The sequence below is a fragment of the Prionailurus viverrinus genome, chromosome X (assembly GCF_022837055.1).
Source record: "Prionailurus viverrinus isolate Anna chromosome X, UM_Priviv_1.0, whole genome shotgun sequence".
NCBI lineage: Eukaryota > Metazoa > Chordata > Mammalia > Carnivora > Felidae > Prionailurus > Prionailurus viverrinus.
In genome coordinates, this window is record NC_062579.1 from 30,533,657 (window position 1) to 30,550,087 (window position 16,431).

A 16,431-nucleotide genomic window follows, 5' to 3' on the forward strand; every position below is an offset into this window, starting at 1 on the left:
TCAGGCTTGAAGACTGTAAGTGGGTTCCGAGCTATTTTTATCTATGCCTTTCCATGGGTGACTTTTTCCTAACAGAGTCCCTTGGCTACATTCACTCTCATTTATTACCATTCACTGAAAATTTCACCTTTGACCCCAACTCTAGGCTTTTGCTCCTTCTCTATCCTCTTGTCAGAACGCTAAGTCTGTTGGGTTTCTTTGGCACAAAGTTAACCAGAAAATGAAGGTACTTGAAGGCATATCAGCTTGCTGACAAACAGATGGTACTCTCTTATTAGGATAATTGGAGAAAGGTTTATTTACAAAGGAACTAATTCCAAAGGGTCGGAAGGGGGTTAGGGCAAACACAAGGCATAGTGCTGACAGCAATAGAACTGTTACTATCCCTTGGCCCCAGAAGTTGAAGGCATGGTGAGCTTATTAGAACTCGGAAGGATCTCTCTCTCTCAAAAATAAATAAACATTAAAAAAAAAACTTGGAAGGAGAGAGAGTTATGTAGAGTAGGCCACCTTGAGAGGAACAGTTCATTTCTGTTGAGGAACAGCCAACCCAAGGTGACCTCATAGGAAGCCAGAAATATTACGTATTACATATCTAAACACATAAATATTCTGACTTCATTCTACTCTCTCCCTCCATTCTCCAGCTGGGGTTCCAATGGCCAAATCCAACCAGAAGCTAGAAGACCTGAGAGCTCACTGATGTAGCCCATGCAAATCAACTTTCCTGGGTAGATAACTAGCACCTGAGGCTATCAACCAGTGCAGAGAATCAATGGAAGACTGGGGAATGAGGCTTGTGAAAAAAAAAAAAAGGCATAGATCAAGGAAAGCTACCCAGCAGGAACAATCTGGCTAGGATTTCACTGCTAGACAAAGCCACTGTTTTCACCGTGCTTCTAATCTTGTCCCTTCGTCTTTTGGTCACACTCTTGAGAGAAAAGTCCTGGGTGGAAGCATCCAATTGGTTAGGGCTAGTTCACCTACTAGTTAACCCTTTTCGCCGAGGGGAGGGAGGATAGGGAATATTGCTTCCTTTGGCTTCCTTGATGGGAACCGGGCTGCTGCCTTCTTTCAAAACTCACACACCTGGGGATTTCTAGGTATCTGGAAAGAGCTCACAAGACAATTCTGCCTCCTCTTTAAAAAAAAAAAAAGACAAATCTCAATTAAAAAATGACCTCTTATGTATCATTTATTAATTTGTAACAGTAAGACTATCAGTGGGAGTATATGGATTTGGTTTTTATTTCCAGTTCTCTGTTCTCTCTCTCGCTCTCATTTCCTTCCTTCCCTCATTCCCTGATCTTAGGAAGTTCCCTTTATGTCTCTAGATCTTTACACGAGAGAGTAGGAAAGGAACAAGATTTTTAAATATACTTGGGGGTTCAAATGCTGGGAAGCCAAAGATATATATTAGTCCACACAATAGAATGCACTAATCACTGTTTTCCTAATAGAACACGTAAACCTCTTGGGCTGTTCATATCAAAACTTCAATGAACACGTATTTCTCTCAATACAACTCTGGTGTTTTTCAGCTGCTCTTCATGTGGAAAACACTTGTCTTCAGTCTTTAATCTTGTCCCTTCCATGTCCTTAATCATCTGGCCAAACCATTAACCACTGCTTATGAATGCGTATAGATCCATGCCTCAAGGCTTCTCTCCCTCCAAGTGAAATGCGAGTCAAGGTATACCACTTGAAGTTTTGCCCTTTGGGAGCATTTCCCTCCTTTATTCCTCAGATTCAATATAGCTGCTCAATCCACAGTGAATCTTCAGCTGTTGGATCCAGACCAATCCAAAATTACCCGTCTCATCCTTGATCAAGCATACTTTTACTCTATTCTCATAGTCACTTGCCAGAGTTTTTCCAATATAAACTAGATCCACAAGTTCTTTGCCATTCTTTGCTTCAGACTTTGTCACTGCCATCCCCCTCCCAGAATTATGATGAGATCTGATGATCTTGGGGATTGGTGGGGGTGGATGAAGACAACTGCCTTCATCTTACAAGGTAACTCTCCTCAGTAAAAGAGCATCTTTGGGGCACCTGGGTGACTCAGATGGTTAGGTGTCTGACTTCGGCTCATGTCATGATCTCATGGTTCATGAGTTCGAGTGCCACATTGGCCTCACTGCTCTCAGCACAGAGCCCGCTTCAGATCCTCTGTCCCTCTCTCTTTCTGCCCCTCCCCTGCTTGTGCTCGCTCTCAAAAATAACTAAACATTAAATTTTTTTTTAAGTTTAATAAATGCATAGTCTCAAATCTTTCCTTTTGTCTAATGAGTAGTTCTAAGTGGTCATTTTGACCCAGTTTCTCACTGTACGTGAAACTTCAACATATATCAGCAAGTCATAATATTTACGGAATTCCTCCTATGATTTTTTAATGTTTACTTATTTATTTTGAGAGAGAGAGTACAATCTGGGGAAGGGCAGAGAGCGAGGGGGAGAGAATTCCAAGCAGGCTCTGCACTATTAGCACAGAGCCCAATGCGGGGCTCAAACTCACGAACCATGAGATCATGACCTGAGCCAAAATCAAGAGTTGGATACCTAATGGACTGAGCCACCCAGGTGCCCCAACATTTCATATTGATTTTAATAGCTTTCTCAGTATCTCCCACCCAAGTTAAGAGGCACATAAAAATCAAGGTGAACCTTAGGGATAACAGTGGTAAAGCAAGTTAATATTCTGGGAAGCCTTAGGGTCTTATCAAGGTTGATGCATCAGTTTTACTTTAAATCTCTTATCTATCTAATTATTTCACCACTTTGATTAGATGAAGCTAAAATTGGTATTGATGAAAAGAGAAGGCACAATCAAAGAAGCAGATAAGCAAATAATTGAACGTAAATAACTTTTAATTATACTTACTTAATAAAGTTAAGGAATAGTGTCAGATGCCAACATTACTTTGTTAAATGAAAGGGTAGTGTCAGGATGAAGAAGAAAAAAATAGCACAGAATGTTCTGAAAACTGTGGTCAATTTCAAAATTGTTCCACACTTCTATAGGAGTTTGGTTCCAAAATAACCCTGAATTCTGGGTGGTGAATAGACCCAGACCCTCTAATGGAAACCCAATTCTTTGGATCCTTTGCTATGTCTTAATCATTTGTAGAATAATACTAAGGTCCCCAGGCTTCCCCAAACACAAAGAAATAGGTGGCCTTCCAGGTATGGCACTTACACCTAGCAACTCCAAAGTGCTGTCCCATTTGGAATTACAACAGGAAAACTAGCAAATAGCATTTACTTCAAGCTGATCAAACAGTTTGTTCTAAACTCAATAATGCATTTACTCTTTGCCCCCTACCTAACCTAAAGTTACCTGGATTATTTATCCTCTCTGTCCAGTGTCCTGTGCTATGACACAAGGTGCATAAAAACACCTGGTAGTGATATAAATTAACTCATAGGAGAGATGAGATGCGAACGGCACATTCACTGCAGAAAAAGAGCTTGTGGGTGGGTGGGGGGGAAGAGTCAGTCATGTCACTGAAAACCGAAGGTGATCATGATGTGTTATTGTCACGTGAACTTCGCAAAATGTATTGCTGATGTCTCCAGACTCGTTTTGTGTTCAATTGCTTGGGGACACCTGCTTCAAAATAGTGACTGGTTTGTCTTCATGTCCCTCGTTGCTTTGAACAAACAGGCAATAATTATAAATTTTAACTGGCAGAAGAGTAGTGGCCATGGAAGCAAAAAGATGTAATGATCCATTTTTGTTCCACTGTTTCATTATACTGGAGAGCAACACTGACTATTGGCATTTACAGAGTCCTTTGTATTAATCATTAATTACTTTATCTCATTTCCATCTCAAATGGAATAGGTTGGTGAGCATGGCAGGGTACAGAAGGAAAATACTATCAGACAGTAAAATATTAGAAACATGAAAAGTCAGTCAGTTGAAGTACTGAGGGAGAACAAAGTCCCTGGTTTTCCCATCATTTAAGGGGAAAAGGAAAGGAGAGAAGAAAACACATCATAGGTCCTCACTGAGACACATCAGTTTTGCTTCTTTCTTAATTTTGATTAGTTTAGAGGATAATGTTGGGAAGAAAAACCAGGACACCTCTCTTTTATTTCCAGGAAAGTGACTACAATAAACCAACAACTGGGACAAGGTGTGGGGGTTCTCACTGCATGTTCTAATGCCAGTAACTAATAAAAGCTAACATTATTGTTCAGTAAAGCCAGGTACAGTACTGTAGTATGGTATTCAGTAGCATATGTACTCTACATCCATTATCACATATTCATCCCCATCTCTGGATTAATTCTTTGTATGGCTTCCCAGATGATTTCCTTATCTTAAAAATTTTTTTTTCCAATGTTTATTTATTTTTGAGACAGAGAGAGACAGAACATAACGGGGGAGGGTCAGAGAGGGAGACACAGAATCCAAAGCAGGCTCCAGGCTCCGAGCTGTCAGCACAGAGCCCGACGCGGGGCTTGAACTCACAGACCCTGAGATCAGGCCCTGAGCCAAAGTCAGATGCTTAACCAACTGAGCCACCCAGGTGCCCCTGATTTGCTTATATTTTAATGGGAACACACTGGGTAACAATTGAGGATGACCTGGGAACCCACGAACTCCTTGATTCTTTGGAAGAAAGGATGTTGGAAGAATTCTGGAGGCTGGAATTGGTCATGGGGAGTGCCTAGTCCCCATGACCCAGACTCCAAATAGTCAACAAAGCTCCAGGGAAAGGACTTATTTCTCACTTTTGAGACAGGATTCTCAGAGTTTCTCTTCTGGACCCTGGTTAGGTCCTAGCTTTATAGGCCACAGAATTGCTACCAGGAGAGCAGCCTTAAGAGAAGAAGGCTGGGTTTCGCTTGTCGCTGAAGGTGAGAGCACAGCCCCTACTTAGAAGATGTGGTCAAATAAAACAATCATGAGCAGATAAAGAGGACTTCACAGGTTGTGTCTGGGGAGAGACACCAACCACAAAGAAGACTGCAGCTTTCATCAAGAACCAGAAAAGGGTGGGGAAGGCATTCACCACACAGTGATTTTTGAGGACATCCAGGAAATGTGTCCTGGGCTCAAGTGAGAATATTGCCATGGAAATTACTATTGGGACAGTGCTTCTAGACCAAACACTGGGCAGCAGGAAGCAATGCCAATAGCCTCTCAGGGCCCCCATATCACTCAAACTCTAGAAGTACCTGGCAGTCCTAAGGAGCATCAGGTATTACTGTCGAGGCACTTGGTGAACTTTCAGCCTCTGTGATTTCTCTGTTTGTTTAATTCCCAATAGCCCTTGCTCTGTTAATAAATCTTCTTTATGCACAGATTGACCTCTGTGCTTCCAAGGGGAGGAATTAGAATCAGCCTATGGGGAAACAGATGGCTCTAGGATTCTGGGTGGGAGCTTAAGCAAATAAAAGGGCACCCATGAAAGATAAACTCACCTTTTGCATCTCATGTGCCTCTGACACTAAGGTTGGATCATTAATCATATTTATTTGTCCTTCCTCTACCTCACAAATTGTGTGTGCATTTCCTAACATTGCCAGCATTTACCAGACCGCAAAATGAAGAGCACCAGGTAGGAAAACTTGAGATTTTTGTCCCTATCCAAGCTCTGAAAAATGCTAGGTCCTGCTTAAAATCACCAACTGCCAGAGTAAATGATTAACAGAAGACTGACTTCAATGGAAATGTGATTTTATGACAAGAGAAAAGAGAGATTACACTTGAATTTGATAATCAGCATTTCACGCTCTGGTTCAGAATTTTGGTTTTCATGGAGGACCCTGTCTACCTTCTTCACATGCCTCACTTGAAAGGATATGGTGGGAAAAGAGGTGGAGAGGGGGTCAGAGATAATCTCCACTGATTTCACAATCTCCCCTGGGGCCTGCATGTTTGAACAAATACTTAGTAGTGGTGCAGCAAGAAAACACCCCTGAATCAATATTTTGACAAAGTCCTATTACTATCTGTTAATTACAAAGTAATATTCCAAATTTGCTGTAAAGCAGGAACTCTGGGGGGGACATACATACAAGTGGAGAGAAAAACAGTAGCCAGCTGATAGATGATTTCCTCCACAATCATAATTCTAGCTTATTTTTCTTTTTAAATATTTAGTTATTTATGTATGAGAGAGCACATGTGCACAAGAGGGGGAAGGGCAGAGGGCGAAGGAGAGAGTGAATCTTGAGCAGGTTCCATGGCCAGCTCAGAGCTGGATGCAGGGCTTGATCTCACGACCTGAGATGATGACCATGAGATCATGACCTGAGCCAAAATCAAAAGTCAGATGCTAAACTGACTGAGCCACCCCGGTACCCCTCATAATTCTAATTTATTTTCTATTGTCAATTCCCATGCAGATCCAAACAGCATAAAAATACATTCTTACAATAGGACATAGCTTTATAGTTCATAGAGCATTCCAGGGACATTAACATAAATGGATTTTTTGGATTCTTCAGCAAATTGGATATGACCTAGAACATAGAAGACTTTTAAGGAAAGGGAAATTGGATATCTAGATGTGTCCCACCCCCCCACCCCCGCAAAAAAACCCAAAACACCTCAACCTAAACCTCATACCTCAGACAAAACTTAACTCAGAATGGATCATAGATCTAAATGTAATTTGTAAGGTTGTAAAATTTTCAGAAGACATAGGACAAAATCTTTGTGACCCTGGGTGAGGCAAAGAGCTCATAGATACAGCATCAACAGTGTAGCCCATAAAAAGAAAAACCGGCAAGTTGAACTTGATCCAAATTTAAAACTTTCGTTCCATAAAACACACCATCAAGAGAATGAAAAGACAAGCAGCAAACTGAAAGAAAATATTTGCAAATCACATATGCAATAAAGATCTTGTGTTAAGAATATATAAAGAACTCTCAAAACTAAATAAAAAATGACTCAATTAAAAAATAAAGTAGGCATTCTATATGAGATGTAGAAAAGTAAGAGTTCTTCTCACAGATAATTTTTCCCTCTTTTATATTCTTTTTTTTAATTATTTCTCTTTTTTTAAATGCTTGTTTATCTATTTTTGAGAGTGAGAGAGAGCACGAGCAGGGGGGTGGGTAGAGAGAGAGAGAGGAAGAAAATCTGAAGCAGGCTCTGAGATGACAGAGGCCCAAACTCACGAACTGTGAGATCGTGACCTGAGCCCAAGTCAGACATTTAAGTGACTGAGCCACCCAGGCGTCCCTCTCTGCTTTTTATTGTATGTGTATGAGAAGATGGATGTTAGCTGAACCTATTGTGGTCATCATTGCACAACATATGTAAATCAAGCCATCATGTTGTATTAAATATATGCAGTGATGTATGTCAATTATTTCTTAATAAAACTGGAAAAAAATTAAGTAGGCAAAAGATTTGACATATACTTCAGCAAAGAAGATATGTAGATGACAAATAAGCACATGGAAAGATGGTCAACATCATCAGCCTTTAGAGAAATGCAGACTAAAACCACAATCAGAAGTGACCACACACCTATCTGGGTGGCAACGATGAAAAATACTGACAGTAACAAATGCTGACAAGGAGGCAACACAATTGGAGCCCTCACGCATCACGAGGGGAATAGCAAACAGGCAGAGGTGCTCCGGTAAATATTTTGGCAGTTTCTTCAAAAGTTAAATGTATACCTGCCATCTAACCAAGCCACTCTACACCTAAATATTTACCCTAAAGAAAGTAAACTTATGTTCACACAAAAACCTAAATATAAATGTTTGTGACAGCTCTATTTGTAAGTTCTAAATGAGGAAACAACTCAATATCCTTTAGTGGGGATGAATAAACAAACTGTGATATATACATATCCATGTGTATTTATTGCTGAATAGTATTCCATTGTGTGTGTGTGTGTGTGTATACAATAGTATTCCATATGGTATATACAATGGAATACTATTCAGCAATAAAAAGGAACAAACTACTGATAAACAGTAATACAATGAATCTCAAAGGCATTACCATGAGCGAAAGAAGCTAATCTCAGAAGATTATATACTGTATGATTCCATTTAAGTTACATTCTAGAAATGGCAAGAGCATAGGAGAGAGAGATAAGATCGGTGTGCCAGGGGTTGGGGGTGAGAGAAGGGTATGACTACGAAAGAATTTAAGGGGGAATTTGGGGGGGAGATGTTCTGTATCCTGATTGTGGTAGTGGTTACACGAATCTATATAGGCACTACAACTCATAGCCCTGTGTGCCAAAAAAAAAAAAAAATTAAGTTCACTGCATGCTAATTAAATTTTTAATTACAAAATATATGAAGTACGTGCATTTAACCAAAATTTAAAAAAATAAAGAAGAGAAAAAGAGTATTGTTTTTGTTTGTAGATAAGGAAACTGACTTGCCCAACGTCATTCCATCAATAAATGATTGGTTCTGAACTAGAACCCACATCTTTGAAGGACATTATTCTTTCCCTATTGTTATATGAGAAATAAACCTTTAAAAACCTAAGCCAAATTGTGTATTAGTTAGCATGCGTTTAGTTGCAAGTAACAAAAACCTCAATTCAAAGTGACTTAAACAGTGGATGGTGCTAGAATGTATCTGCCAAGTGAAAGAAGTCAACCAGAGAAAGACAAATACCATATGATTTCACTCATATGTGGAACTTAAGAAACAAAACAGATGAACATTTGGGAAGGGAGGGGGGAGAGAAGAGAGGGAAACAAACCACAAAAGATGCTTAATGACAGGGAACAAACTGAGGGTTGGTGGAGGGAAGTGGGTGGGAGATGGGCTAAAATGGTGATGGGTACTAAGGAGGGCACTTGTTGGGATGAGCACCGGGTGTGGTATGTAAGTGGTGGATCACTGAATTCTACTGCTGAAACCAATATTGCACTGCATGTTAACTAAAATTTAAATTAAAAAAACCCAAAGCGGCTTGAACAAAAAGGGCATTTATTATTTTATAGGACACGGTATCTAGTGGTAAGGAGGGTCATGAGGTTGGTTGATTTTGCAACTCAGTGATGTCATAAATGACCAAGATTCCTTCTTTCTTGCACTCTGGCAAACCACACTTCATTCTAAGGCTGCTCCTCCTCACGGTCACAGGATGGTTTCTGGTCTCACACTGGGATACGTGCTTTTTTTTGTTCTTATCTAGTGTGAGATAGAGCACCAGTGACAATTTCACAGGGCTTGTAACTCAAGTGTGTACTGCATGCAAATGCTTTACATTTCCTAGGATTCTAAAGATTCCATACAACCAGCTATAAAAAGTATTTATGTAATTACTAACACTGAAATAAACAGAGTTTCTCACTGCAGTCACAGCCATATGTCTTATTTGTACAGAGCTCAAAGTTGCAATAGATCTTTGGCAATAGCTATGCTGAGGTTGTTAGACACTGCACTTCATGTTTGGTTATCATGTTAAAGTTTAGCAAGTAGTGTAATAGCTCACTTTATAAAACCTTTATTTAGACAGGTGAGGACCCGGAGGGTGAAAGGGCAGTCAAGTGATTGATTTGGCCAAATTTGCTATCTGTTAGCAACCCAGCCAGAGATGGCATTTGATCTTCAAGCATCCTTCCCATAATTCTTTACGTCATGTTGATTCCCCCTTCGATGCCTGAACTTCACTAGGGAAACAGTAGCAATTTCAAAGGAATATTTCAAGTTCATACATGATGCTTATAAGCTTTAAATGTCAATAAACTAACAGGGGCGCCTGGGTGGCTCAGTTGGTTAAAGCATCTGACTCTTGATCTTGGCTCAGGTCATGATTTCATGGGTTTGTGAGTTCAAGCCCTGCATTGGGCTATACACTGTTGGTATGGAGCCTACTTGGGATTCTCTCCCTCCCCCCCCACTCTGTCCCTCCCCTGCCCACACTCTCTCTCTCTTTCTCAGAATAAATAAACTTAAAAAAGAACAACTTTTTAAAAAACATCAAGAAACTAACATTCTTTATATCCTCAATGGTACCATTTGGCCATTTGGAATTTTAGGCTCAAATGTCAAATGACAGGATACACTTGGAATCCTGGAGTCTCATTAACTTTACCATTTCCCTTCCCTCCACATCCTATCAGTTGTTCTGATAGGTGGATTCTAATCCCTAAATCTTTCTGCATCCATCCTCTGTTTTCTATTTCCACATCCCCAGTATGTGCTCACGTCCTTGTTCTAACACAATAACCTTTGTCTCTGCCTCCATATTCTCCCCACCATACTTCTTACACAATGCTGCTGGATTCATGTTTTCACAATATGGCGCAGATAGTAACATATGTCCCCTTGTCTGCCCCAGCTCTAAAACTTTAATAATCTTCCTTATTTGACTATAGATTAAATTCTTAACCCCATAATCTGGCTTTCAAGGCCCTCAACAATCTGGCCCCAATATTCCTTTCCAAATCTAGAGAGAATCCTTTCCGGATAGGAGTGGTCGGCAGTTCTGTGCTCACAATGGCTTGTGAGAGCCCATCCTACACCTCTCCCCCAACTCCATGTTCAGTGATGTCACTTTGGGAGCTTGGATCTGGCCGTGGTGGGAGCATTTACACGACACAAACCCATCAATGCCACAAAGCAGAACTTTTTTTTTTTTTTTTCATTTTCTTTTCTGAAGCAAGGAAGCAGAGAACAAGCCCCTCCCCCTTGGTTAGAATGCCTGGCGTCAGAGCACAGAGACAAAATGGTTGACTCCGAGTGGGAAAGGATCCATCACTCCTATTTATCACTATTTCCCTCAGAGCCCACCTGGTACAGAGACCCAGTCTGTGATCACTGCACAACTGTTGGTGGTGGAAGAGAAAAATGAGTGAATGGAGGGCTGGGTGAAGAAAGGGAACTAGGTAGGGTGCCAAACCACGCAGTTAAAATGGAATTAGAGGAGTCATGGTGTGGGTCAATGAAAGCATGAACTCTGAGGATGAATGTCAAACCCTCTATGGTGCTCTTCCACATGTTACCCAGATACCGTCTTTTGAGATTCAATGAAATTGCCTCTAACCTCATCCCACGTGTGGTGCACCTTTTATGTTCCAATCTCGCTAGGGGTTGTGGGTGGTTTCAGTTTTCTTAGTCTCCTCTGAGGGACTGAGCTCCTACCTCAGTAGAATTAGAAGGGTTTCTGAGTCGCTTTGGCATCTCAGAAATGCCACCTACTTTCTACACCACAGCACTGCAGACACTTGATTTCTCCCCAAGCATTGCTAACACGAGTTGTTTGTGTAGGTAGCACACTTGACTGGAGATATGGGCTTTACACTAGCATACGGGTTGACCTCTTTTCCCTCAATCTCACTGCAAACATTCAATTTCCTTCCTTGTATTACATACAGCAATTTCACTGTCTGAAACCTATCCAACAATTGGCCTCTTTTGCCTCTTCAAAGATGCTTTACAGTCTTTTCCAACAAAGCAGACTTCTATTCTCCCACTTGGAACATTCACTCTATACCTTCTTACTCTTGTACCCTTGTGAACACTTGCCTCTGCCTGGAATATTCTTTCTGGAACAGAAGACTTAGTAAAGGTTTGAACAGTTCAGTCTTTCCCGCTCTGTCCCTCATCATTCTTTGTAAGTAGAAGGGAATAGCAATAAGATTTATTTCCCTGCTGACATTAATTATGACATCATAGCCATTCCGGTTCCTGAAGTGGCCATAATTAATTTTTAAATAGCATATTTTTTTGCATTGCATAAACTTCCAGCGAGTGTTTACCTGGGTTTGCTAAAGTCACATAAATTGATCAGAAGATGCAGCCCTTTCTTTCCTGCCTCCCACCCTTCCCAGCTTAGAGTACTTTTTCTTTCCTGTGATATGGTAGCGCTTTATCTGGACCTCTCCTACGGGCTTGTGTTATGTATGCTTATTTACAAATATTATCACACTTACTGAACTGCAAACTCTGTGACAGTGAGATCATCTTCCTTCACTGAAGTTCCAGCCCAGTCCAATATCTGACACAGAATGGATTTTGAAAATATCTGATTTATAACTGTGGATGAATGAATAAATGTAAAGCATTGGAAGACCTCTTAGTGATCTGGAGAGGCTACCAGGGGAGGAGCGTATGGTACCCCCTCCCCACTTCTACTGATTGTGGGTTCCTGCTAGAATTAATAAGCAACTACTTGCTTATCGAAGACCTACTATGTGCAAGGCACAATGGGAGCTCCAGGAGTGAGATCTTTTTATTATACCTCCCCACTCCAGCTTTTTGCCACCAAAAAAATAGCTCCGGGGCATTTCTTTCTGTTTGTTTTTGCGGGAAAGCTGAGACTTAGAGTTACAAATGAAATACCGTTGGAAATACTCCGGGTTGTCATGTCTACATCTGGGGTTCTGCACTGACGATTCACATTTTCTCAGTGGGTTATTTCTACGTACCTTCACAGCAGCCAGCACTGCAACTCCCTGCATATATTATACGCCCAATGAGTACTTGTCAATTGATTTTGTGCAAGTATGTGACAGCATAAATATATTATGAAAAATGAGGAGTCTGGTCACCAAAAGAATCAGGATTCCTTCGAAACAGACACACACACACACACACACACACACACACACACACGCACGCAGTGGTGGAGCTTGGCTTAAAGTGCAGGCATTCCTGTACCCTGACCTGCAGTATCTCTAACCAGGGGAATTTGATAAGGTAGTTGAAGGGTGATTTTACCTTTGCTCTCGCACTGCAGTTGAAAGCATTCTTAGCTTTTAGGTGGAGCCCACTGTCTGTCGACCTTGGTGAGGCGTTTTCAAGAGCATACAGTGATCTTTTTCATTATCAAAAGAAGATGCTGTTTAATTTGAGGACCCTGTTGAACAAGGCAGCTCTTAGAGATGGTCACAATTTCGTGGTTCGAAATTTTCGGTAAGTGATGGCCAGAGATTGGAGCCTGACTTAGGAACTATGGTGATAACTGAAGTTCTATTCTGCAAAGGAGCACAGCCTCGAAAAGGCGTCGTTTTGGAGGGTTTAGTGCCAGGCTCTACCTTTATTTGAGACAGCTGTCTCTAATTCCAGGTGAGCCTTCATTTCTCAGTCCTCTCTAATCAGATTTCAGAGCAGGCTGGGAGCAGGGGGCGCGGGGGTGCGTCACTAACCTCCTAGGGTGTAACAGGCTAAATGTTCTTGACATCTTCCATTTGTGTACATTCTAAACGGGATCCTGCCTGAAGAAAAATTACAACCAATTTACACAGGGTCTTCAGCTTGTATTTGGATTTGCTTGAAAATAATACATCATTCTAGGGAGTGGGGATTAATCAGTTCTTAAAAAAAATGAGACCCCCAAATAACAACCAGATAAATATTTACAAAGCTTCTGCCAAGGAGCCTTATGTGTGATGAGGATAATGAAATTTTTAAAACAAAATCCATGTTTGGAATCTATCCCTGAAATTCTTGGTAGCATGTGAAAGGCGGCTGTTTCCAGTGAATTCTTTCTATGAGTTACATCCTGCTCTATAGTTATTGAGCATGCAGTGGGGGTGGTGTGGGGTGTGTCTGTGGGGAAGGGGATAGGGGCAACTAGCTAACTGAGGAAGCAAGGCCATCGAATGTGCACATCGTTGCAAGAAAGCTTCTACAGTAACTGCATGTTAACAATCACATAGAATTTTCCCAGAGACTCTTTCCAACCAACCTCAAAACAACCTCATTGACTTCCTAAAAGGAGAAGCTTCTAGTCTGAAGTTGTCTGAAGTTTTCTCCCACTGTGACTAAGTGGGTCTTTGACAGTGGCCCTGAGTCCCTCCTCTGGGCCACCTGACAGCTCTGACCTCTCTGGACTGTATCATTAGCACCATTTCTTTGGTGAATAGAAGACTCTCAGAAGCCAGAATGACATTGTAAATGATACTGTAAATTGAGCTCATAGTATTAGACCTAGGTGGGACGTCAGAGCCACAGAATATTATTAGCCTTCTCTTATTTTACAGAGAAGGTTTATGAGGCCGACAGAAATTCTGGGGTTTACCAATTAGTACTAGAGTTTGACCACATAACCCAAGGATGTGGAGGAAATCTCAGGTTTTGGAGTCTAAAGAACAAGATTCAAGGCCTGGTACCACCACTTTCTGGCTCTATCACCTTGAGCAAGTCGTTAAACTTTTCTGTAATGTTGCTTCCCCTATAAAATGGGAAAAAGAGTAATACCTGCTCTGCTTACATCACAAGGTGGTTCAACCATTCGTTTAATAAATACTCACTGAGCACCTACTTCCGAGCCATGCTCCTTGCAAGGTGTTGGAGATACAGTGGCAAAGAAGGTACTTCATACCAGACACATGAAGTCACAGTCTAGTGATAATCAGCGAGATAATGCGCGTGAAAACTGTAAAGTGACAGACCAATGTTCATTATTTTATTATTCCATGTCACTGCATTACATCAGATAACAGTTTGATGACATTTTTTCCCATAGTTTTTAACAAAGAATCATCACTGAGCTGAAAATAATCACCTGAATGAACAGCCAAAGCTTGAAACTTAAACTTCTACTCTTCTTTGAAAATTACAGTGATTATTGATTTTTAATGTTTATTTTTGAGAGAGAGAGAGAGAGAGAGCAAGTGCAAGCAGGAGAGGAGCAGAGAGAGAAGGAGACACAGAAGCCGAAGCAGGCTCTAGGCTCTGAGCTGTCAGCACAGAGCCCAATGCGGGGCTCAAACCCACCAACCACGAGAGATTTTTTAAATAACGGTCACTGGGGCGCCTGGGTGGCACAGTCGGTTAAGCGTCCGACTTCAGCCAGGTCACGATCTCGCGGTCCGTGAGTTCGAGCCCCGCGTCAGGCTCTGGGCTGATGGCTCGGAGCCTGGAGCCTGTTTGCGATTCTGTGTCTCCCTCTCTCTCTGCCCCTCCCCCGTTCATGCTCTGTCTCTCTCTGTCCCAAAAATAAATAAAAAACGTTGAAAAAAAAATAAAAAAAAAAGAAGCAAAAAAAAAATAAATAACGGTCACAAATTAAATGTTTGGAACTAAAACATCTGCCAAATGTTGAGGCTTCTTTGGTATTTACTAATATGCTATCATCTACATCCAGTAGTCAGACCATAATTCTCAAAGTCCTGGCTAGCTGTCTCTCACAGTGAATGGGGCTGAGGCTAAAGCCTAGCTAAATCAGCCCAAATCTGTACCTACTATTTGAAAATATGAGAGCCTCGAATCACTCATGCCGTTAGAAACTTAAGAGCATAAGCCTCATGAAAATGGGCTGACTTTGAAACGGTATTGTTCTCATGCGGCGTGGGTATTTTTCTTTCCAACTCTTTTCGTTAGCCGTGCTACTTGCCAGCTAGATGAATTCAGATTTGCTGAGGTCCAGTAAGACCTAAGGCCTTTGATGACCTCTCAACAACAGGGAAAACTCCCAGTCAACTCTGCCTGTATTGTACTTTGACTTTCAGCCTTCCACAGGGAGTCGAGTTCTTCCCCCCACCCCCGACCCATATCTCTTGGGAAGGGTGGAGGGACCTTGCTACAGAATATACCATGTGACCTTAACACCAGAGAGTGATAAGAAATGTGTGGTCGGTGTTTGGCAATGCCATAAAACGGGTACCGCACCGTTTTGAAGTGAGCAGCCATATTGCCATGGACAGGATAAAAATAACAGCTTAAGTGAGGCTGAAACCATTCATGCAGCCTCCTGAATCAATCATTTTTCGTCAATTATTATTTCTTTTTTTCCCCCAAATCAATAGGATCAGACACCAAGACTGCCGAGAAGACCCAATCCATAGGCTTTTCATCTCACAAACAAGGCTCTAGAGCCTGGCGGTGTTTGGATAATAGACAGTGTCCTGTGATTTGTTGCCTATTAGGGAAACCACTTAGAGCTTTTAAAGAAATCACTAAAAAAATCTCTTTCTTTATCAGAGAAGACCAATTTGTAAGTGCAGTTCAATTTCATCTCACAAATAGAAATTTCTTCAGAGAATATTGAGCTAAGCCACCCAATTTTGTGGAGGTTATGGATTGGAGCGGAGGTGACTGGTTTTCAGGTATTTCATTCCAGACCTCTCTAAGGGCTTACATAACTCATTATGCTCCCTTCATCCCACACCCATGCTATCTGTACGCGTGTGGACACACCGATGAAGTGATTACAGGCCATCCGTGCTCTTGCCTAGAGGAGAGAAAACAGTCCTCTGTGATTAGTCACGTCTTCTGTCCTAACTGAAAATGAATGCCCTGTTAAAAACATACTTCCCGGCTTCACAAAACTATACAGGGTCTGAGATCAGGCGTGGAAGGGGGTCATGATATTTCCCTTGGCCAACAATAAAATTTGGGTTTATTTCCGGTTTGTTATTTTTAGTAATGTAGTGATTTAACTAAGATAGAAGAAGTAGGGCAGCTACAGATTTTCAACAGTGTCAGGGTTCCAGACCTATAATAGCAGGTCTGCACAAAGCGAGCCTGCTTCGT

The 16,431-nt window shown here is 41.3% G+C and overlaps 1 protein-coding gene across 2 annotated transcripts in view; it reads left to right on the top strand.

Moving 5' to 3' along the window:
* OTC (ornithine transcarbamylase) overlaps positions 1–16,431 on the top strand; it is an 80,722-nt gene that overhangs the window by 7,034 nt on the left and 57,257 nt on the right. The window contains exon 1 of one of the 2 annotated variants that reach the window (XM_047843437.1): positions 12,791–12,867. The exons of the other annotated variant lie outside the window; for it this stretch is intronic. Within the exon in view, the coding sequence (XP_047699393.1) occupies positions 12,791–12,867 (77 nt within the window). Of the gene's footprint in view, positions 1–12,790; positions 12,868–16,431 lie in introns of those variants that run through there. 2 annotated transcript variants of the gene reach the window in all.